The following is a 24,064-nucleotide window of genomic DNA, read 5'->3' as shown; positions in this document are numbered from 1 at the left end:
TTGACCATGTATTTCAAACTTATGATTTTTTTATCATGCATATAAAAATGTTAACCAAGCATTTGAAAAACAATTGAAACCGTATTTGAAAAATGTTGATCAAGCATTTGAAAAATGCTAAATTTCTATAGAAAAAATGTTGACCATGTATTAGAAAAATGATGAAATATTTTGATAATAAGTGTCGTGGGTTTGAACTAGGATCGAACTAAACATATTTCAAAATTGTGACACTTATTTTAGATCAGAAGGAGTAATATTATTTGGGAAAAGGTGTTTTTCGGTGAGAAACACAAACATTTGCTTCTGCTGGAAGCATATTTTTGTTTCCCGAAAAGGAAAAAAAACGCAGTTGTGCTTCCGAAAAACGACTCTCTATCCTTCGTCTAGGATCAACGATGTATATTATGCAAGTTGTATATAATAATATGTAGGTAGATATCTCTCCGTATGGCAGGACTGGAACTGGAACGAGAACCGTGAGTGATATCCCCCTATTACTCTTTTAAGGCCACCAAGCTGCTCGATGTAGATGGACAACATCGATTTGCCTCAGTAAAATCAGGTAATATCTTGTTGGACACATAATGAATTCCGAGATACACAAATCTTGAAAAAAATATAATGAGTCGTCAGGAAGGGGGAGGGGGCTACGGCCCCCACTCTTCACCTAGTGTAACAACTAGTCATTCATAATTCTACACTCTTCACGAGGGAAACTATGGGCGTTCGATGGCGCTGTCCATGTGGGCGGGAGGGAGCCCGAGGTACTCTGCAGTTGCTAGGAAAGACCAAATATCTTTGTTCAGAAGAGAGAGAAGAAGAGAAAATCCACTCAAGTCGCGCTCCTTCTTTCTTCCCCAAAGACTCACATCGGATGCAACCTCCTTTCCTTGCCGTGGAACCGACAAGAGGGACACCGTCATGATGAACTGCTCATGGTTTCACCACCATGCCAACATCCAGAAAGGTGACGTTTGCACCTTCCATTTCAAGCGCAAGGTAGGGCGCCGCCTCTCGCTCACCGTCCATCGTCTCTAGGCGCAATACCGATGGCAGTACCTACCGCCTATATATAGCAACCATTATCGTGTTTAGTTAACACTCTGTATTATGCCTGCTTCTGCTAATGCAATGAACTGTGTCGCCCTTGTAGAGATTGCCCGCCTTTTGCTAGATGTTCGGCTTTGATTTCAGTTGCCGGATGTATATTTCAAATCACTTATCCGGCTTATAAGACTTGTCTGTTAATATAGACCTATGCTTTATGGCTAAAATATCTCTTGCTACAGTGCTCCTCCAAGCATTCTTTTTTTTAACTGTTGCGCCTGATTAATACTCTACAAACACGTTCTCACCTACGATAGCTAGGTTGGTATGCACAGGCATGCAGAAGAGGTAGAGGCGCGCCCGGCCACTAGTGATATATGATACTCACACATCCATTCGAGCATTATTTGACCACACACGCATGACCAAGCTACATATATCATACTATGGCTCCAGGTCTTACTATCTATAAAGCTAGACTTGTTGTGAAAGGGTTCTGACAAATTCTTATTTGCCAACGGAACCATGTGTCAGCTCTATGTTGTGTTAGGTATCGCCCATACAATGAACGATATGCGCCAATGAAACGGCTACACAAGCCCAATAGTGGCCTGTTTAGTTAAAAAGGTCGGCCCAGTTGGAGTCCGATGCTAGAAGCTATCTTTTTTCGCACACGACCATGTATTATTTTTATTATTGATCGTGAAACACTGTGAAAAAACAACCGGATGGCACAATGGCTTTCGAGCGAGAGAACCAAACGATACTATGTACCAAGATCATTAGAAGAGCCGTCTCTATCTACACATTTCACATGTCGAAATTTATTTCTCCATTCCTAGAGCCAAGAAATCGCACAAGATTGAATCTGCCACACACGAGTCAACGACACACGTCAAAAAGTGAAACCCAAATCGTAGACCATTGAACACATTTTTATCCGTGCTAGTTTAAAACCCTTCGGTCTTGGCGCAACAGCATGTTTCTTAGAAAAACCAACTATGTTCAACCTTCCTAGTTAATTTGCCGCAACAAACTCATGACCAAAGTGGAATAGACTCATTATATTGGCACATACATAGGTACTGCTTTCTAACAAAAAGATATATAGATACCAAAAACAATACATACATCTTCAATGCGTCACAACACTAGCTAACTCCGTAGGGAGTACCATACATACATACTATATAAGAACGTTCATCAATTGATGGACGCTCTTCATAATAATTAAATAACTAAAAATCAAGAATGAACCTAGCTAATTAATTAAGGGCACTTTTCGGCAATCGCAATCCTTTATGATCCTCCTCGATGGTCTGTTTGAACAACATCAATTAGTTGGTTCGGTCAACGAGATGATTACGTAGTGATCCTCCTGGACTGGAGGAAGGTCTTGTGCTTCCCCTCGGCGGAGGCGAGGTAGTCAAGGAAGGTGGTCAGGTCGGTGTCCATGTACCGCCGTGGGGTGCCATCGGCGAGAAGCTCCGGTGCAGGGCCGATTACCCGTTCTGGTGGAAGGCTGTGCAGCGACGCAACCGAGATCCGCAATTGCGTTGAGTTCACTCGCACCCGGTGCAACACGCTCTTGTACCGCCCGTTGCTGAATATCTGCACACACATATATTTATGGAACATACCGTCAGGTAAGGAAGTTCATGGGGGTTGTTTACTTCAAAGGTATTTCTTATAAACTTTTAGACGTTTTATTTTTGTTTAGGAAAAACTTTAGAGGGTTTTGATTCACTCTCATTGTTTTGCCAGGGTACCACACACTGTCTGCTATTAATTCATGTAGTTTTCTGATTCCGTAGGATTTAAGAGCACATGGCATCCCAAGCCTTCTATTTTTATGAAGAATCATACAAGCTAAAAGGCCCCAAAGTATATGCTTGTGGAGTGACGAGTGGTGTGAGCCGTAAGATGTGAGTGACATGGTGCAAATATAAAAATATGCTGGATTCATTGTGTCGAATAAGAATACATTCTCTGGTGGATAGGCTAGGCTAGATCGTGTAAGAATATTTTCATCTTAATTAAAAAATTAATTAGGAGGAGATGCACCTTTGCTTAATGCGCAAAAGAAGAAGCATCGTCATGTTGGTTTGCTTACAGAGAGCAAAAGTTGAGCATATATGCATACGTATATTGTGGAGTTCACACATTTAATTATGAAGTGATATGATGGAGCAAAGTCAAAAGACTTGCTATACATATATTGCTAATCTTAAATTATCTTATCTTTCCATGTGAGTTGAACTACTAGAGTGTGATCAAAGACTATAGTCTATGCATGCATGCTTAGCTAGCGTAGCTAGCTTCTTGGAACTGAAACTTTTGTCAACAAGACGCGTCGGCAAACTGATTGACTTTTCGAGCTAGTTTCTTCCATACTACTGTACCATATATTTGTCTGCCCATCATGAATCGTCGGGCTATCTAGCAAGCAATCTAGGCTACACATTTGTTAATTAGCACAAACATAGGCCGGTCTGATTTGCCTTGATTTGATTGCTCAACTAAGTATCTTTATTTATAATCGGCAAAAACAGACGCCATTCCGGCAACTCTACTCTATTTTGCTAGAGCTACTAGTCGTGTGCATTTCAAATATACAGAGGTCGGGGCTAAACAGTTTTGCAATTCCGGCAACTCTACTCTATTTTGCTAGAGCTACTAGTCATGTGCATTCCAAATATGCAGAGGTCTCGGGGCTAAACATTTTTGCAGGTTGCATCAAGATCTCCACGACGGGAAGATGTGTTTAGCTAATAAAAACAAATTACAACCAGCTCTCTAGACACACACATATATACGGATATATAGTATAGTCTTTAAATTTTGTATGCCTCGAGAGATGTGTGTATGTACGAACCTCGAGGTGATCGCCGACATTTATGATGAGGGCTCCGGGGAGGGGGTCGACGAGGAGCCAATCGTCATCGCCCTGACAGACCTCTAGGCCATTGACCTGGTCCTGGAGGAGGAGGGTGAGGAAGCCGTAGTCGGAGTGCGGCGGCATCCCTAGCGTGAGCTCCGGCTCCGGGCACGCCGGGAAGCAGTTGACCATCATCATCTGCGTCCCGCAGCCGAGCTCCTCCAGCACGCCCTCGCCGGTGATCCCCATCGCCTCGAGCGCCGCCTCCATCAGCTCCCGGAACAAACCCTGGTTCGCGCGGGCGTACGCCGACATCACCTCCCTGCAACAACAGAGGGGCCCACAGGTCAGCGCCGAGGGTGCCGGTAGAAAGTGAATGGAGAGAAAATAACAGTAACATCCATCCATGATTGGCAGGCGACAAAGTGAATATATGTAGTGGCGGATCTTCCTGGGGATTTGATTCGTTTTTATCTATCTATCTATCCCATTCCTATGCTGCCGCCGGCCGTCCAGCCGGAAAGTAGTTTGTTTTGTGGCGTGGCTCCTGCTGACCGAGACTGACACCTACGATGCAAAAGGCTGCGCTCTCTCTCACTCTCTCTTGCTTGTTTCTCTCTCAATTATTTCTTGCTAGACTAGATACCCTCTGTGTTTGGATTTGGATTTGGATTTGGTTGCATCAGCAGACAGCACATGTATACTTTCACTGCCATTGTGAGATTGCTCAAGATTGAGATTGGCCTTTTTAAAAAATAAATCCTAAAAGATGAATAAAAGCAGTGTGATGCTTCCACTGCTCTAGTTTACTGCCTTGGTTAGCTTTTGTTGTTATCAGGAGAATCTCTTTTATATCCCCTCCTATGTGCAAAAATACTACTCCTATACAAGAAGAATACTATTGCTACTATACCAAAGCAAGTGACTTCCACAACCACACAATTAATTACTACTACAAAATATAATAACTAAAGCAAGTGAGTTCCACAACCGCACAAATTGCTATACCAGCAGAATATAAAAAATTGAGAATGACAACAGAATAATATTACCAGCTACAGCTAGTAATGCTATTCATCACCGAGGGTCGTAATAAGCTACTTTTAACCCGGGGTATTCTTACCAACATTTCATTAAAAATTGCTTTTGGCATACAAATAGTTATATTCATATTGATTCACTATGAGAAATTCAACACGAAAAATTCAAAATGTAATTCATAAGACCACAAAAATTGCATTTTTTTATGTATGTTGTATTGTTCACATGGATTCACTATGAGAAATTTAGATGTATACTACTCCCTCCGTTCCATAATATAAGACGTTATTACATTCAATATATGTGTATATTGGATGTAATAACGTCTTATATTACGGGATGAAGGAAGTATGTTTTTACGTTTGTAATTTTATGTAATATAAAATACTCTTTTGCAGCTAATATATACTTCTTCCGTTTGGAATTTTCGAAGGAAGGTTTTCTTATGTTCTCGTTTGACTTGTAACGTAAGATAAAATTTATATGATGTAAAAATATGCTGCAGTGATGTTATAATAGAGAAGTTCATGAGCGCGACCCTATTACCAGCTACCTTAGATAGTAATATTATCATTATCAGCTAGCTTAGTGAGAGGGAATACCAAATTGCTAAATACTCCAAGACACCACACATAGAGCGACAAATCATATGTATGTTGATACACATCACATCATCAAGTAATGTGTTGATTAAGTTGGTGATTAGTCAGAGCTTAGTAGAAGTAAGTGGCATTGCCATCGTACGTACCTGAGGTCGGATGGGTTGTTGGGCCACGATGGCACGACGTCGTCGAGCCTGGCCGGGTTGCAGAGCAGCTTGAGGAAGTCGCGCCAGCAGAGCACGCCGTCGTTGAGCTGGTTGAAGCTGGTGCCGTACCGCACCGGCGCCCGGATGTCGGGGGACATGTGCCGCGCCCGCTCCTCGAACGGCAGCGCGAAGAAGCGCGCCGCCACGTCCAGCATCGCCTTTGCCTTGTCGCCCGCGCCGTGGTTCACCGCCTGGAAGAAGCCCAGGTCGCGGCACGCCGCGTCGAGCCGCGCCAGCTCCGCGGCGCGCTCGGAGGGGGCCGTGGAGCGGAGGCGCGCCATGTCGATGACCGGGATGCCGCGCGGTGCAGCCGGGGCCGGGCGGTCGGAGGGCGGGAGCACGTAGCGCGGCGGGAGGGCCGTCACCCCGCGCTCGCACAGGTGCCGCACGCCCTTGTTCGGCTCCTCCGATGCCTTGCAGGTGGCGACGGTGGGCTGCTGCTGAGGATGGTGAGCATGGCTGCTGGTGCTCTCGGCCATTGATAAGCACGCAGAAGGTGGGGTGTGTGGGGAAGAGTAGAGCCTGCGGATGAGTTGGAGGGAGAGCAGAGGAGGGTATCTATTTATAGGCCGGAGGAGGAAGAAGAAGCAGAGAAGGCGCTCTGCTTTCCATTGCTGGCTGCGTTGACCCACCCACATCGGAGGGACGACACGTGTAGCTGATCTGTCTGTCCACGCCGGAGGACCAGACGCCCCAGGAGCTGCCACGTGCACCTCCTCCTACCTACACGACACTACACTAGTACATGACCTGACCTGACTGTTGAATGTTGATAGGAATTTGCTACAGTTGAAAGAAAACACATGGAGATGGAGGCTCATCCCATCACTTTCTTGCAAAAAAGGGTCTATTTTCCTTCCTGTACAAAAACCACCGTATCTCATCTCTGACCGCTTTCTCTGCCGCTTGTTTTCCAAATCACGCCCACAGTTTTCCGAAATAATTCTTCAAGAGTTTTTCCGAAAGGAGAGGCAAAAGATTTGCGTCATCGATTAATTTAGCACAAGTACATCCACACATACATTCATACATATGAATTGACTACATTGCTTTTTATTCCCTTGTCGTGAACGGTTATACTTTGCAACCGAATTTCACATGTATGTACATACCCAACCCCACTATCTACATGTATGATTTATATATATATATATATATATATATATATATATATATATATATATATAATGGTCGGTTTTTAAAGGACAAAACAATGTGCCCCCATAACTTACACATACATATGAATTTGGTACCTTTTTTCTTTTTTATAAACTCGGTGATTGAAGGTGGCATCAGCTCTTAACCCCCACCGTACGATCTGTGGTGTGTAGTTAACAAGTGGGAATAAAAGATTTTTTATGCTAAATAGTATGATATTGCATCCTAGCATATGCTACACACACATAATAGTATATCTAGGCAACACGACATGTCATGCTTACATTCGGCGAATAAGAAACGACCACTGAGGCTGGAGGCGGGCGTTTGGCTCTCCGGTGCATATGCATTAGGGCATGTACAATGGTGCTATCTTAGTAGTGCCACGTAGGATCAATGATGAGTTGGAGGAGAGAGAACTCATAAGAAAAGGCTTGTCTTCTCTTATTTAAGAGAAGACAAGAGATGATCTCTTAGCACAATATGTCTCATCACGTTTTTAGGAATTGCTAGTTATTGAAGATAAGACTAAGAGATGACCCATTGTAGACTCTCTTTTTTGTTATCTCTAAATTACATGCAAAACTTAAGATAAGACTATCTTATCAACCATTGTACATGCCCTTATCAAGTCGTATACTCTTATAATAAGTTTTGCCAAGGAATACCTGTCAGGGTATTGTGGACGAAAACCACCACAACAACACAATATACAAGTTACTCCCTCCGTCCCATAATATAAGAGCGTTTTTTACACTAGTGTAGTGCTAAAAATGCTCTTATATTGTGGGACGGAGAGAGTACTATTTACGCCTTTTGTCCTTGGAAGTTTTTTATTTTTGCGCTGAAGTCAACGAGAGTTTTTTTTTGGTCAAAACGTTTTTATATGGGTACAAAATAACATCAAGTTTGTTCCCAAAAGGTTTGAACTTTTGTTTTGTAATTACTATTTTTCCCTATATATATATATCATGTGCATATGCACCCAAGAGAGCTAAGAGGTATTATATATATACACAGTGATGAATATCAAAGTGACATGTCAAGCTTACACATACGACGAATCACGAATAGGAAACGACCACTGAGACTAGTCTAGCATGTGATATATAGATAGTGATGGTGCGATATATATATATATACCCACCCATGATCTCACCTCCACCACAAATCTTGAGTTGAGTTGAGCTGAGCTGAGATTTTTCCGAAGGGCCAAAAGCCGATCTTTATTAGAAGAAGAAGAGCAGTACAACACCAGAAGCAGTCCAGGAGGTCTGGGCCTGCCAGCTGGTAATCAGAGAATACAAGCGCCGGGGAGTGTGTTGGCTAACTAACTAAATCAGCCACACATCCGGGGAGCTGAGATGAGATTTTTATTCAGACATACGTAGACGTAGTGCCTAGCACGAGTTGTGTTCTCCAAAGGTAGCATATAGCAATAGCTCTACGCATGCAATGCAATGCATCTGCTGCTGCTGCATGCGCGGGAAAAAAATGCATCAGATGCGGCAATGATTGATGCCCTAGCAAAGGAAAGGAAAGGAGATTGGTCCCGGTCGACCGTCGGATTATTTTCCAGATTCCGGCTGCTGCGTGTGCCCGCGCACCGCCACACACGTACGCCCTCATCACTTTGCTTCTTCCATCGACAGGATCCATGCAAGATCTTTCTTGGCATTTTTCTTTTCTTTTTTACAGCTACCTAGCTGCTTTTCTTTGTTCCGTCACTTTGTTATGTATATCTTCCTATCCTAGGGAGGTATATTTATATGTGCCACACGTTTGTGTCGACATTTCCAAGCATTATGTGATTCGCCGGTTAATATATTTTTCCCTCTCCAATCGTAAATAGATAAGATAGATGAGGTCGTACAGAATGTGCGGTAATTGTTATTAATTTTTTTTAAAATACTGAAAATTGCACCATTGCGTTCACCCTGGAAAGTGTTTTCATGATGCGAAATATCATAATCTTCTTGCTGGCATGCAACTTTGTTTTTTTGAAACAGAGGCAAAAGGAGAAAGAGTTTGAATGAATTGCAACATCCCTAGGGAACAAAAACAACTATTCTCGCGGCATCATTGACCCCAATTTTTTTGCTCCTACCGCCACCCAAAGTGCCACATCCTTCTTGAGATTATCTAGGAGAACCATTGGCGGCGCGTTTTTGATGGAAGACGCGAGCATTTCGCTCATTCCAGATGGTCCAGGAGGCTAGCATGACAAGGGAGGCCATGGCCTTCCTATTTGGCACCGAATTGTCTGAGAGCCCAATCCACCATTCCCTAGTGGACCGAAAGAGGTGCCGGGAACAGGTGTCAAGGTGATCAAGCTGCAACCATGCCTTGAGCATGCCCCAAACTCTGACCGTGAACCTACAGTTGAAGAGAAGGTGGTCGACGGACTCCTGGACCTGCTTGCAAAGAGGGCAAGGGACACAGTTTGGCCAATCCCGCTTGGACAGCCGGTCCACGGTCCAAACCCTGTTCTGCATGGCCAAACAAGCAAAAAAAACTGACTTTAGGCGGCGCCCAAACCTTCCAAACCATATCCAACATAGGGGAGTGAGTCAGGCCAAGGAATTGGGCCTTGTATGCGGAGGCCGCCGAGTAGAGGCTGCTAGCAGTGTGTTTCCAGGAGATGTCATCATCAATGCCATCTTGGAGCTGGAAATCATGAATGGTAGCCCAGAGCTCAACAAACTCCCGGATGTGTGCAATAGAGAATTTGGTCGAGGTGTTGATTTTAGAGATCCAGGCGTCGTCCTTCAAGGCTTCAAGGCATGCAACTATATATGAAAAGCCAAATAAGCATATTGGAGAATGGAGATCATGTCGGTGTCCAAAACATCGTCTATTTAGGAAACAAGGGTGTCAATGTTTTGTAACTTCCTTTTTGAAATGAAATTTGCCTATCACTTATTCATGACCCCTCTTAAAAAATTAAGTAAAAACGTGTATGAAAAACAAAACTAGTATGCCACTATAGTACTTCAATTTTCCACACACACAATTCCACTTAAATGCTGGTCTCGATCTTTTTCTGAGTCGGCATGGGCGAGACATCGCTCTCATCCATGTCCACAAAATCCTGCATGACATGACAAAGAGATCGGCGACCTATAACGTGCTCTGAATCATTGATAGCCGCTAACATGTGATCACATGATATACGTTGCTTATGCTTAGCTATGATCTAGCTCTAGCTAGGGCATTGATCCAATATGCATGCACATATTGAAAAGGAAATAGAGATGCCAACTGAATTCAGCTGGCACGCATGACAAGAAAGAAAGGGCATGCAAAAGGCCCCGGCCGGCAAAACTATAATCTCATTCTTCTTCTTTCTTTTCTGTTTTTGCTCATGTAAACATATACGTCCGGACACAAACATGAAAGGCTCTCTCCGTCGAGCCTTTCTAGCTTAGATTTGACTAAACTAAAAAGGTATTTATTTATTTATTTATTGCGGAGAGGCTGAAAAACTAACGTAACTAGACTGCTAGTTAATTAACAAGGCTTCGATTGAGCGTATGCAAATGCAATGAATGGCATCTGAAACCCTATCTAGTGGTAATTAACTAAATTATACTGATTAGGTTTGACTAAGGTGAACAAGTTAACTAAGCAGAGTGGTTGAAAGGCTCTCATGCAACGGACGGTATCCGAAACCCTAGCTTAATCTGCAAGCAGGATGCCTAAAGATATTGCTATTTTCAATGACGCTCGGTCGAGTGCTCTGAATGGGCATTGAATTATTACTTTGTGTGCGCAAGGCATCTGTTAGCCATAGTTTTCGAATGCCGGGTAGAGCTAATGACGTAGACTCACACTGTCATGCACTCACTCGCACTACCGTAGGTTTGAGGTTGATGAGGTCATCACATCATAGGCCTCTCGCTGTTGACCCGAAATATAGATCGTCTCTTGCTAAGGGCATCTCCAGCCGCGCCCCCAACAGGGCCTCCCCAGGCAATTTTGTCGCGCCGGCGCCAGAAAAAGGCCCCAGTCGCGTCCCCAGAAGGCCGTTTTTCGCCGACTCGGGCCAAAACTGGTGCCGGCGGACCCAGGCCGAACCCGGCGCCCTGGGGGGCGCTTGGGGAGCCGGCGCAAGCGAAAAAGGCGCGTTGGCCCGCCCTGGAGGCGACCCGAGGGCCTTTTCCCGCCGTTTGTTGACGCTTTTCCCTCGCATCTCTCCCGCTCGCTCGCCTTCCTCCCGCCATTCTCCCCCTTTCTCCCGCCAAACCCCCTCCCGCTCGCCTTCCAGTCGCCGCCATGCCGCCGAAGAAGTACACCATGCCGCGCGCGGCGGCAAACGCGACTGGCGCCGTGGTCCAGCCGAAGCAGAGGAAGCCGAGGGCGCCGCCATCGAAGCCGCCGGGCATGTCGAACGCCGAGTGGAGGGTGGAAGTTCAGCGGCGCGAAGCAGTCACCGCCGACAGGCAGAACAGGGCCATCGCCAAGAGGGCCCGCGACAACGCGGCGCGCTTGGCGGCGTCTTCCTCATCGGTCGACCATGCGGGGATGAATCCACCCGTCGTCAGCCACGCCCAGTACATGCCCTGGGGACAGCAAGGCGCCGGATCTCCATGGGGTTCATCGTCGCCCGGCGGCGACGCGCACGGTGGGTTCAACTCGAACGTGACCTTCCCTCATGGTCACCCCGCTACGCGCACGCCCTCGCCCGCCTTCGTCGGCGTGCAGTACCCTCCATACAACTACTCGCCGCCCGCCTCCTACGCGTCCACGCCGACACCCCATCTCTACCGTGGACCTCTGCCCTTCTCGCACCTCGGCGACGCCGACGACACGGGAGCCGACATGGACGACATCATCGCGACAGGATCGACCGCGGCCGCCGCCTCTCCCGGGTTCGCCACCCAGGACGAGGTAGTGGATCTCAGAGGCGACATGGAGGCCGAGCTTGGCTACGTCTACGGCAAGGACGCGCAGGAACCCGAGGAGGAGGAGGAGGAGCCGGCTCCTGTTCCGACGAAGGGGCGCCAGAAGAAGAAGAAGCGGGCGGCCAGGTCAGGCGAACCGCGCATCAAGTGGACGTCCAAGGAGGAGGAATGCCTCGCCGAAGCATGGAAAGTCGTCTGCCTCGACCCGACCACCGGCGCGAACCAGAGCTTGGAGACGTACTGGGACCGCATCAAGGCCGAGTTCGACGAACGGAAGCTCGTCGACCCCTACTTCAAAGGCGTCTACATGCAGCGCGGCTCCAAAGCGATGGCGAACCATTGGGGCCGTGTCCAGTTGGCGTGCAACAAATGGCATGGAATCGTCGAGGAGGTCGCGGCTCGCCCGGAGAGCGGCGCCAGCGTTGAGGATCAGCTGCTGCGTATGTTCGCCATGTATCGGGGCGACAACCAAGACGCCGACTTCAAGCACCTCCACGTCTACAAGCGCATTGACAAGTGCGAGAAGTGGGCGGAAGTCCGGCATGCCCTCGACAAGGCCAAGGAGACATACAAGCCGGACGCGCCGACTCCGGGCGCGTCAGAGGGGCGGCCGGACGGCCACAAGTTGGCGAAGAAGGGGAAAAACGCCGACGCGGCAACCGCGCGAGTGCAGGAGTCCATCGAGCATTGCCTCGCCGACGCGCAGGCCCGGGCCGTCCTGCGCGAAGAGAAGACCGAGGCGCGGTGGTCGTCGCTAATGAAGAACAACGCCATCAAACTCGACCTGCTCCGGACGAACGTCGCTGCGAAGAAGAGGAACACCGACATGGCTTTTCTGATGAGCGGGGCGGACATGCTCCAGAGCAACGACGAGAAGCTCAAGGCGTGGTACCTGGTGCAGCGCGGCCTCATCCTGAACGAGCTGCCGACGGCAACGCCGACGACGCCGACGACGCCCACGACGCCCACGACCACCCGGACGCCAATCCCAAACGACGCCTCTACGTCGCCGCCCAGCAGTGCCGAAGCCGCGCCGACACAGCCCAGCACCGAAGCAGCTCCGACACCGCCGAGCCCGCGCACGCCGACTCCGCCAATGCCTGGAGCCGACCCCGCCGAGTGAATCATTGCGCATGCGAACTACGTCCGATCGCCGGATTTCCGGCGTCTTTTGTGAGCGGGAACGACCAAGTTTAAATTTCCTGCATCCTGGGGCCGGCGCGTGGGGGCGTGACTGGGCGCTAGGTCGCCCCCAGGGACCGAACTAGCGCCGGCACGCCCCCAGGCCACTCTATTTAGGCGTCCTGGAGGGCCGAACGGCTGGAGATGCCCTAAGTTCATCACCTGACTTTAATGAGACACACGGTGTGCTTTTGTTCTTTTGGATTGTGTTTTTTTGTGTAACGACCTAAAGAATCGTAGCTCAATTTCAAATGTGAAGTTGCTTATCACACATACTATATATGTGATACACACAGTGTGCTTGACGATCTCTAGTGGGCAATTCCGTGTGCTAAACAACATGTCATCTACTCCCTCCGTTCCTAAATATGAAATGTTTTGGTAGTTGAGTATTAAGTCAGTTACTAACTTGTCATGGTATGATATTGCATAGCCCTTGTCTTGTAAACAATGAATCTTCTTTTGGAGAGAGGAGAGTTTTCAAAGGTCAAATGCGCATGCATATATACTTTTCTGGTCTGAATTATAGGAACGAAATACACCAGCTAGTATACATGCTCTTGTGCATTCGAGAATACAGGAAGGAGGTACCATGCATACCACTGGTCGGCGAGGAATGTTCGAGCAACAGTTAGTTAGTGGAAACGCATGCGCGCATGCATGGTCGAGCTGGTCATTTCTGCTAGTCCATCCATGCTTGCAGTTGCATGCATGGATGGATGTCAAGTCAACATTTCTTCCGATTCTTTCTTGTGGTCAAGTCAACATTCTAGAGGAAGGAAGGAATGTATGGACCAATGAACATGCACTTCCTATATAGAGAGTCAAAGTCGCGAGTAGCATGCATGAGCAGGAGGCAGCTACTTATGACCATCAATACATGCGTTCAGATCGATAGATCCACGTAGACCATACCTGCCATGGACCTAAACAACGTACGTACGCATGCTGCACGCATGCATGCCTAAGTACATCAGAGTTAGGCGCGATGCAATATATGGATGCAATTTTTGGTTCAATTTTAACCCCTAAAAATATTTATTTTCTGATAAAGGGCGTTTTATTAGTTAAAAAGTTTAAGTATTATAGCATCTCCAGCCGTTTGCCCCCCAGGGGGCGCCTAAAATCGCCGCTTGGGGGTGAGCCGGCGCAAAAAATCAGCCTGGGGGCGAGTTGGTCCCCAGCCGCCCGCCCCAGGGCCGCCCCCAGGCGCGTTCAAAAAATAAAAGTATATAGCAAATTTCGACTAAACACGACAAATTTCGTTCAACTTGGGCATATATTTCGACAAAGTTTATGGATTTTCATTACATAGAAAATATATAAACTAATCTAAAAAAGAAACTGGCTGAACGCCGAGTAGTCGCCGTCGTCGTCACCGCCGTTGTCATCGTCGGCCTTCTCCTCCTTGACGCGGGCGCCCCTGCTGGACCCGGCGTCGCCATGACGGACTGGTGGCGGCGGTGGCACGTCGCTGTCGTCGATGACGACGACTCCTCCTTCGTCGCGGCCCGGCGGCGCTCCACGAAGCGCCGCAGGGCGACACACTAGCGCTCCCTCGCCATCTTCAGGGAGTCCTGGCGTGCCCATTCAAGGGCCGCGTCGTCGTCGAGCTCGACCTCGCCGTGCTCCGTCTTCACGGCAGGGAGACCCGGCTCCGCCTTCATCGGCGCGAGCCCCGGCTCCGTCTTTGGCTTGACGAAGCATGGAGGAGGAGCCGACGAGGAGGCGCGCCGGCCGCCCTCGTTGATGACAATGCCGGCCCTGCGAGTGCGCCGGCCGAGCGGCGTCTCCACCGCAGGCTCGGCCTTGACGCCGAGCAGCACCGGAGTGCCGGAGGAGTGCGAGGAAGAGCGCGAGGAGGAAGAGGAGGAGGAGCCGAACCTCCTTGGCGCCCATGGCACGTCGCGTCGGCGGTGTGCCGCGGCGTCCGCCCTCGCCGGGGGGTACGCTAACGGCGGGTTGTTACCGCCCTCGAGGTGCGTCAGCACGCCCTCGAGTGTGCGGCCGGGGACGCCCCACCACATGTGGCGCCCCTCACTGTTCTTCAGGCCGCCGACCACCGTCGCGCCGTTGGTGGACGCCAGCCGCTGCTGCTGACGGCGTTGGGAGTACGCTGCCCAAGCCGCGTGGTTGTCGGCGGCATACTGGGGGAGGGAGAGTTGGGCGTCGGTGAGGGAGGCGCGCACGACCTCGACCTCATCGGCGAAGTAGTAGGGTTTAGCCACGGCGTCGGGCAACGGGGAAATGGGCACTCCCCCGTTGCTGAGCTTCCAGCCCGTCGGCCCGGCGCGCATGTCCGGCGGCGCCGGGATGTTCGCCTGGAACAGGAGCCACGACTCCCGTTCGCGGAGAGTGCGGCGGCCGAAGCCGTTGGCCGCCGCCTTGTCTCTGGGGAAACGCTCGGCCATCGGGAGAGGGGGAGGAAGAGGGAGGGGCTGGGCGGCGGCTCACGGGAGAGGGAGAGGGAGAGGGAGGGCTCGGCGGCGGCGCTCGGGAGAGGTAAAACTCGACGGCGAGGGTGGGGCTAGTGTGGCCACAGGCGAGCGAGGCCACCAGCTTATATAGCCGCGTCGCGCCCGTGTGTACGCATGCGAGGGAGGGGAGGCGTCGGCGCGCCGTCCCGTGACGCGCCGCCCGTGAGGAATCAATGGCAAGGCTGACCGGCGGCAGCCTTGCCATTGATTCCCCGCGAGGGAAACCGAGGCGTTGGGGGAGGACGAGGCGCGGTGTCGCTGACGCGGCTGGCCCGCGGCTTTTTCGCGCCAAAACCACTCGCCCCGGCGCCCCCGGGCGCCCCTCAGCGCGCCGGGTTCGGCCTGGATCCGCCGGTGCTGATTTCGGCCCAGGCCGGCGAAAATCGGACTCCTGGGACGCGACTGGGCCCTTTTTTCGGTGTCGATGCAAAAAAATCGTCTGGTGAGGTCTCCCTGTGGGCGTGGCTGGAGATGCTCTTACATCCGGCGCTAAAAGACATTTAGGGATGCATGTCAAGTCAACATTTCATCACGTGGTTAGGTCAATATTCTAGAGGAATTGACCAATCGATTAAGTAGTAGTAGTACACTGGTAGCAGCATGCATGCACGCAGTTCCAAGTCCAAGTCAAGGCCACGAGTACGTACCTAGTTGTATGCACGACGTACGCAGCTCGACCATGATAGGGATCTTCGGCAAGCCTTTGCTGAGGTGACACAGGTTGATGCACCACTGTTACCTGTGAAGGAATTTCACCACGGGGTTTGTAGTGTGGTCTCCCATGCCCTCTGCCTGGGATCCCAACGCCTTTGCACCGGGAGAAGGATGCATGGTGCCTCTCACTCTCAGCGACGTAGCACGAGTGTAGAAAAGAAGAACAGGGCATGCAACACGTCCCGATGGCCAAGCACATGGAGCATATGTTGTTGGGAGGTTTTTTGGCGACTTGTCAGAGATGAGCAAAGTGGAGGTTGTTGAGTAAAAGATGAAAACCTACCTCGACAAGTACAGGAAAAATAGTCTCGCGCGCTGCAAGTGATAGAGGCGTTGAGCACCTTGGCAGGCATGGCTGGGAAGTCGAAGTTTTTTTTTTTGAAGAGAGGCAAAAGATTTACCTCATTCATTTAATAAGAGGAATAGAGTTTATGGTTGTATTACAACACAGACAGCGCCGCAACAACACAAGTGAATGTGACCAACTACTCTCGCTCATCAAGTATCCCAACTTTCTAGCACCCGCAATTACCCAAAGCATGGCCTCCTTCTTGATGTTGGCGAGTAGGACCGTTGGTGGGGCACTCTTGTGACGGAACACTCGCGCATTCCTCTCATTCCAAATGGTCCAGGCGACGAGCATGGTGAGCGAGGCCATCGCCTTCCTGTTGGGGGTAGATGTGTCGGAGAGGCCGACCCACCACTCTTCGATGTTGTCCGAGAGGTGCCATGAGGATGTATCGATGCTCAGCAGTTGCAGCCAGTCCTTGACTAATCCCTATAGGCGGATAGAGAAGCCGCATTTGTAGAAAAGGTGATCAACAGACTCTTGCTCCCGCTTGCAAAGTGTACAAAGGCCACAATTTGGCCATCCGCACTTCTCCAATCTGTCCGCCGTCCAAATCCTATTGGGGGAAGTCGAAGTTGAACCCTACAGGATGTTTCGAACACGATAATGTTAGCCGATGGTGCTTCAATTTAGAGGCGGTGACGAGGCTTGATATGGCTTAGATTTGTGAGCGGCTAGTGGCCAGTTCAGTTGCATTTGAGCCATGCCTTGTAGCTTTGGACCATGGCACTCTTATGTCTGGCTTAGAAGGCGTTCCTTGATGTGATGTCGCGAGCCAAAATACTAGTGTTTTTTTTGGGTTTTCACTCGGTTTTCCTTCCTAATTATCCGGGAATGTGTGGTTTTATGTTCTGCATTTTCCTTATAGACTGGACCATCTTTTTTTCTTTTAAATCAACTGCAGGAATCACCTGCCCTCGCGATGGGGTTCTTCAAAGATTATGTACATCAGTTAAGCGTACAAAGTTAATTTAGAAAACTTGTCGCTTGTCTGGCCTAACTACACCTTACCAAGAAAGTTATGATCAGTAACTTAGACGTTTTGATCTCATCCCTTGAGCAGGGCATGTGGTACCTACTTCACCTCATGACCCCAGTATTATCCAATTATACTGCGGTTGTAATATGTATGTGAGCAAGCGCTATTAGGTAAGCATGAATTAACAGTAGCCAAGGCGAATTCTCACCAAGAGGTTTAGCAGTTTTCTTCTTCAATAAAAAAAGAGACTAGATCAATTACCAAAGTCCAGCATCACAAACCACCCATAAAAAACTGTATTCTCCTTGGAAGTTGATCGTCTTCTATCCCAGGACGAACTGATGGCACGCCACTGCTACCAGAGACGAAATGACTTTGTCGGTCCTTTCTTCGCAAGGGAAATATGCAGGACTTGCGTCGATCATGCCCTCCGCAAACGACCACCGAGTGTCTGCCATCGTCACCACCTGGATCCACTCCACCACAGCTCCGACTTCAAAGTAACCAAGCAACCTACGGAAGAGCACCTCGGACACGCCGGAAAGGACCGACTACCGAAGTCCATGCAGCGACCCGAGCTCCTCTCGACGTCATCATCGTTGCCAAAACAGAAACAAGCAGCGCCCTGCCTCAGCAAACCACACGGCAAAGATGCCACCATCCACCGGTCTCCCGGTCATAGCCGGCTCCGAGACGATGCCCCCAAGGAGGAGAAAGACGCGAGGACGCCTCCATCGCCCGATCCAGCGGATCTGAGGTTTCCATCCGGAGCCAAAGCCATGGGGAGGAGGAGGAGCACACCTCTTATCTAGCCACCCATTTTCTACACCGCGATCCATGTGGGCGTTGTCGAGATGGAGAAATTTTCGGGATGCCACAGTAGCACCAAAATGCCTCGGTCAGCTGTCGTTGGCCTCTATGGCGGATGATGAGGCGTCGGCTCTGGATTCTGATGATGAGATGGACCAAGATGGATACGAGAATGAAGAGAAGAGGGCGCCGCTGGACCAAAGTGGTTATGGGGGTGATTCTTGTGCTGATGAAAATGATGTTGCTGCCAAAGAGGATGCACCACCATTTTCTACAGAGGAAAATGATGCTGCCATGAGTCTTTGTGCTCTTGGTCAGATGCTTCGAAATCAAAATGGCGGGATGTTGTGTGCTGAGCAGGAGCAGTTGTGCAACGAGGAGGAAGAGCAGAAGGAGGCTTCAGCGACATGTGAGTCGCAAACCAAGCTTGAACAAAAGAGGGGTCTTCGCGAGCAGCAGCGGATCAATATTTGTTACCGTAGGAAACGCAAAGTAGCCCTCCCCGGGCAAGCAAATTTGTAAGCGCAAGTCCCTCCCAGTCCCAGGAGGTCTGGTCTTTGCGCGCATGTGACGAAATCAAAATCGCCATGTAATAAGGAAGACTAAGCACGAAGCAATTGCATGAATCCAATTTCAGTGGTTTGTTCTGCTCGCAATCAATTTGAATATGCCCTTTTTGGTGAGGGATTATGTATGTGGATTAGATAGCAGTGGCTTTGTGGGCAGTGGGAGAAGCATTCGATTTCAGAATTCTAGCTTACAGATTCAAACTCTTGGGTGCCTATTTTGCCATCGTCTCTCTTTTTTTTTCCCGCCATGTCATTTGCGATCTTCAATTTTGGAAGCAAATTGTTGCGCGTGTGCTTGATGATAGTTATTTGCCAAAGTTGCAATCTTTTGTATTTCAAAGTTGCAACCCTTATATGTTAAAGTTGTAAACTTTTGTATGTCAAAGTTGCAAAACTGAAACGGCAGGTGATGATAGTTATTATATGTCAAAGTTGCAACTCTTCTCTGGCTGTGCAATAAAAAGAGCGTTTGTTGTAGCTACCCCTCAAGAAAAAACCATAAAAAACAAGTGTTGTACTAGTAGCTAATAATACGATTAGTTGAGGAGCTTCTTCAGTTTTTCTTCAACCGAAAGGCATTTACAATGAGGCCCAAGGATACATCAATACAGTCTTGGCAGTCAGCACAGCTCTAAAAGCATATGCAAGCTAAAACTGCATTCCTAGACCAGCAAGCTAATATGAAGAACTCCACCGTCCCTCCGCTCACGGTGCTGTATGGAGCTGCTCGTCTTCACCGCTGCCCGGACGACGCGTGCTGGCAGACCTTTCCCGCAATGGCGTCGGGAGAAGCGAGCCTTGCTTCGGCAGCTGAATTCCACTATTCGGTCGTATCAGATCACCCGGGGCTCGCCCCAATATTCCCGGCCCAGGATGGGGGGCTCTCGGGGGCAACCGAACGGATATCCCATAGCCGAATCCTGAAGGGACGATCCTAAAGGGCCACCATGGCTTATGCACATACTGCGCGCCACCAGACTGGATGCCCGGGAATCGACAATGTCGAAAGGGAGGCAGAACCGTGGCAACACGAGCAGTGCCGGGCGTAGCATTAACTTGGTGTGCCGGTTCCTCGTGGCGTGCAGCACGCTTTGTCCTCTCTTGTTGGATCCCGCGTCTGCCCTCCGGGCTAAGGTCCCTCTTGCCGCGTCTCGGACGAGGCCTGCTGACCAGATCGTCGGGGTTCAGGCGCCCAAACAGGCGGGTCTTGAGCTTCGACGCGTCGATGTGGCCCTTCATGAAATCTGTCAGGTTCGAAGTGCAAATTACAAGGCATGTGCAGATCTTCTGCATCTGCGCCTTCCCTACAGCCCTCGCAAAGTTCTGCGACCGGTCCAAGAAGTCTTCAACCTATATGATGAGAAGGACCAGAGAAATAATAATAATAATGGGCACAATGAGTCTGGCTGGCATTCTGTTACCTATTATTAGTAGTACTAGTCAATGTGCAGAACACCTACACTTAGATTACCAACTCCTTTCTTCCAGGTCTTGGAGATCCACGATGCTTCGAAATTGCTAGCGCAGAGCCCGTGCTCCCATAAACTCTCCACTGATAGTAGCTGCAGGGCACAAGGTCAAGGTCAGCTATTCTTTAAGTATGATGAACATAACTTACACAGCAAAAATGAATAGAATAGAAAATGAACATAAAAATTACTCACCTTACTCATTAGTGTTACAAAAAGTTCAGCTACCGATTCTTTATTTGCGCTCCCAAACCCCTTAAAGAGCGAGATGTTCTTCTCAACACTTGCGAAATCTGAACCATCTGCAAGGGGCCAAAACAAGATAGTTATCTCATCATCCTTTCTGGGTAAAAAAGATACAGCAGCAGAAGAAAAGGTAAGAACACAAACCTTTTAACAAGGCAGAGAACGCGGGCAATATTGGAGGATGGCGGGTCTGCGCTGCCCATTGTAAAAGCAGTAAGAATATTCAACTTCTAATCAGATAAACAAATCAAAGTAGTATTAAATGCCAAGACTGCTGAGCTAAGATGTTAGGTACTCCCTCCGTAAAGAAATATAAGAGCGTTTAGATCACTAAAATAGTGATCTAAACACTCTTATATTTGTTTACAGAGGGAGTACTAGATATGCAGTGACTTGTCACTAGTCACTAGTCAAAACAAACGAGAGACTGGGGGTATAATTACTTGTGATGTAATAATAGAGCCTAAATAAAATGAATACATTCTTGGTACCTGCAGATGGAAAGCAACCAAGGAAATGATTGACATCGAGCTCATTGTCTGCGCTGTCGGGCTATTCACATCATGTATCTTAGCCCAGGTCTTGACCTGCAGCATAAACAGAAAAACCAAGAGTTACTGTTGTCACATAGCTTCAGAATAACCCGCAGCCATTGGTATGTTACAGCTAGGAAAATGATCAAATGAAGATACATTACCAAGTAACTTAGTATCTGAAACCTTTCATCAAGTGAAGAAATCAATTTGACGATCATCGATCTTGTCATGCCATCTTTGTTTTCAACCGTAATATCACACTCGATGCCAGTTCCCCGATCAATAACATTCACAATAGGCACCTTAGCACTTACAACAGGTAAAACCCCACAGTAAATTCCGTCCCCTGAAATTGAGAATATAAGGTTGTTTCCTTCATCTGTACTCGACAAAACTCTGAACAAACTATGGTAACATGGTAGGACCAAAAACAAGCAATGTTGTCAAGCCCCAAACTGTAATTACTGTTGCGATATAAGCGTTCTACAGAGTTTTCAGTATCAAGTTTGTTTCTCAATAAGAGCGGGTGATACTTATGTTGATGAAGATAAAACCACATAAGAATGCAGAGTGAAGAGCTTGAAAGTTTATAACCGATGAATGGACGCACAGGAGACTAATGTGAAAATGTTCAGCTCAAGGAAGTAGTTACTTTGAAGGGAGTATAGAACTTTGGCGAATTTCCTGACAACTTTCATCTTTTTCTTGCGAGGGCACTGATCCTCGATGTCTGCACTGAAGTTGACAGAGAGATCCAGGTCACTTTTAGGAGTAAATAAATCCATTGTGAATGACCCAAATGCTTCCACGACTGGAAACCCGTTGTCGTTACCTGCAACAGTTTGTTAAGAGGGGAGGTCAAATTGAGACAAATGCTCACACAATAATCAGAACATCACTTGTTAAAAAGTATACAGTGAAATATATTCCGCAATATCCGTGTTGGCATGTGATGTTCTCGTCCTAGAATATATAAAATGCAAGCCTGGGACATTGCCTATTGTAGACAGCATCATACAAGCTGTGCTGATACACCTTTCTAACAGTGACTTGGTGATATAGCAATGAGTAAAGAGAGTATTTGAAAAAATCTCGGATCCAAGTTCCTCATGGTATATATTTTCCTTTTCAGCGAGCCAAGTTCATCATGCTATTCAGTGACTACATTATCAGTAAGAAAGGTAAGCTATATCATCTCTTACCAAAGATTCTGGTTGCCATCTTGTTGAAGACATCAACCAAGGCGTTCCGCTGCTGGTAGTCGGCGGGCTTGGGGCGCAGCACGGCATACACCTCGAGGAGCAGATCGTTGAGAGCTGGAAGACGGCCAGGATCGACCGACATCGCGGCCAGCAGCTGCTCGTCGTTACGCTCCGCCTGGGCGCGTAAATCTGCGCAGGGACAGACAGAAACGTTGGCAACGACGACGACGCGGGAGCAAAACCATAGGAATATCGCAAGACCTTTGAAGCTCCATGCCCAAAGTCAAAAGTCAGATACAGGGAGAGAATCAATCTCACATGAGAATGGGTGGGGGGGGACAAAGAATGTGCTGTTATGAAGTAAAATGCAGAGAAATCTTATCTAAAAGATGAATGATACTCCATGATTTCCTCTAAAAAAATGATACTCCATGAAGTTAAACTGAATTTCCTCTAAAGAATGAATGATACTCCATGAAGTGAAACTGAATTTTAGGCCCATACATGAAGTGAAACTGAATGGTGCAGAAGATAGTGGCAGGGGGGGAGGGAAAAAGTAGGTACCTTGTGAATCCCACACCATCGGAGATGCCTCCTCCTCGCTGTCGCCGGACCTGCAGCCGCAGACGCATCAGAGATCTATCTTTTCTAATCTGTAATCTAATCAATCTAGGGGCGTAGAAGGGGGAGGAATCGTCCTCGTCCGAGGACCCGCCGGAGGAAGGAGGGTGCAGGAATACGAACCCATCGGAGCCGGAGTCGGAGTAGGAGGTCGCGTCGGAGAATGGCGGCGGAGCGGCGGCAGGAGTCGCCATGGCTCGCCACTCCACTCGTGTGCTGCCTGGAAGTGAAAGCTGGGGCCTTCCTTTTTCTTTTCTTTTCTTTTTTTACCGCCCGTCGGTCACCGAGGGGTGGGGCCCGCTTGGCAGAGGTCGAAGAGGAGTTATTATAGCCGTGAGGAGCCCAACAAACTCTTCAAATTTGACTTCTCAAATTCTTGTACTACTGCTGCCAAACTTGAAACTGTAGTTGCTATTTTCAAACTGCTGCCATATTTTGCAACGGCCATATTTTGTCTCGTCTATATATGCGTGAAAAGACTAATTTTGCATACGGCGTTCTATAGACTCTGGCCAGGAAAAAGCAGGGGTCATTCATCTTTGCCTATGTAAGAGAGTCGGGGGTGAGTTTCGGGCGGCCACGAAGAGGAGGCATCCAGAGGGGCGTAGTTTTTCCAAAGATTCTCTTGAGGTCTAGATAAAAGCCGAGCGGCGGAGGAGATCTGGCGAGTTCGTCTTTTTTGCAAACCGGTATCGGATAGCGATTGCAATGGGATTGGGTTTAAAATTTGAAGAGTGGGAGAGGACGCCTGCCGCTTGAACTTGCTCTTGTACTACTACACAACTGCAAATCATTTTAAATCATCTCAAAACAGCCTCCTCTTAATTTAGAATCCAACTGCATCTTTGGCTCACACGATTTGAAAAACACAGAAATAGAAATGGAGCATTCAGACGCCACGACATTTTGAATCATACAGAGAACTCAAATCGTGGAAATGTGTACATTACACCAAGACTTTCCTTGAATAATAGGCGCATATTACAGTTGCCACAAACACACAAAGGAAAATTTCAATTAAGGACCATATATAACGCCATCCGGAAGATTAGGTGCATATTGTGGTTGTCA

At 48.4% G+C, this 24,064-nt stretch overlaps 2 protein-coding genes across 2 annotated transcripts; both read right to left on the bottom strand.

The window, feature by feature from the left end:
* Positions 1-2,090: 2,090 nt before the first annotated feature.
* LOC125550129 (putative 2-oxoglutarate-dependent dioxygenase SLC1) lies at positions 2,091-6,415 on the bottom strand. The gene is made up of 3 exons (XM_048713045.2): positions 5,718-6,415; positions 3,926-4,250; positions 2,091-2,661 (listed from the first exon to the last, which is right to left on the bottom strand). Exons 1-3 carry the CDS (start codon positions 6,413-6,415, stop codon positions 2,413-2,415), a joined length of 1,272 nt encoding a protein of 423 aa, XP_048569002.2. The 3' UTR covers positions 2,091-2,412.
* Positions 6,416-19,412: 12,997 nt separating this feature from the next.
* LOC125550130 (protein HESO1) lies at positions 19,413-23,260 on the bottom strand. Its single transcript, XM_087517363.1, has 10 exons — positions 23,117-23,260; positions 22,937-22,986; positions 22,373-22,561; positions 21,823-22,002; positions 21,332-21,516; positions 21,126-21,221; positions 20,779-20,824; positions 20,584-20,690; positions 20,380-20,481; positions 19,413-20,269 (listed from the first exon to the last, which is right to left on the bottom strand). The coding sequence occupies exons 1-10, from the start codon at positions 23,185-23,187 to the stop codon at positions 19,625-19,627; spliced, it is 1,671 nt and encodes a 556-aa protein (XP_087373489.1). The 5' UTR covers positions 23,188-23,260; the 3' UTR covers positions 19,413-19,624.
* Positions 23,261-24,064: the final 804 nt, after the last annotated feature.

This window comes from Triticum urartu, chromosome 4A (genome assembly GCF_056163025.1).
Source record: "Triticum urartu cultivar PI428250 chromosome 4A, HENAU_Tu73, whole genome shotgun sequence".
Lineage (NCBI taxonomy): Eukaryota > Viridiplantae > Streptophyta > Magnoliopsida > Poales > Poaceae > Triticum > Triticum urartu.
Note: the sequence above shows the minus strand (reverse complement) of the source record. Positions and strands in the feature narration are given on the sequence as shown.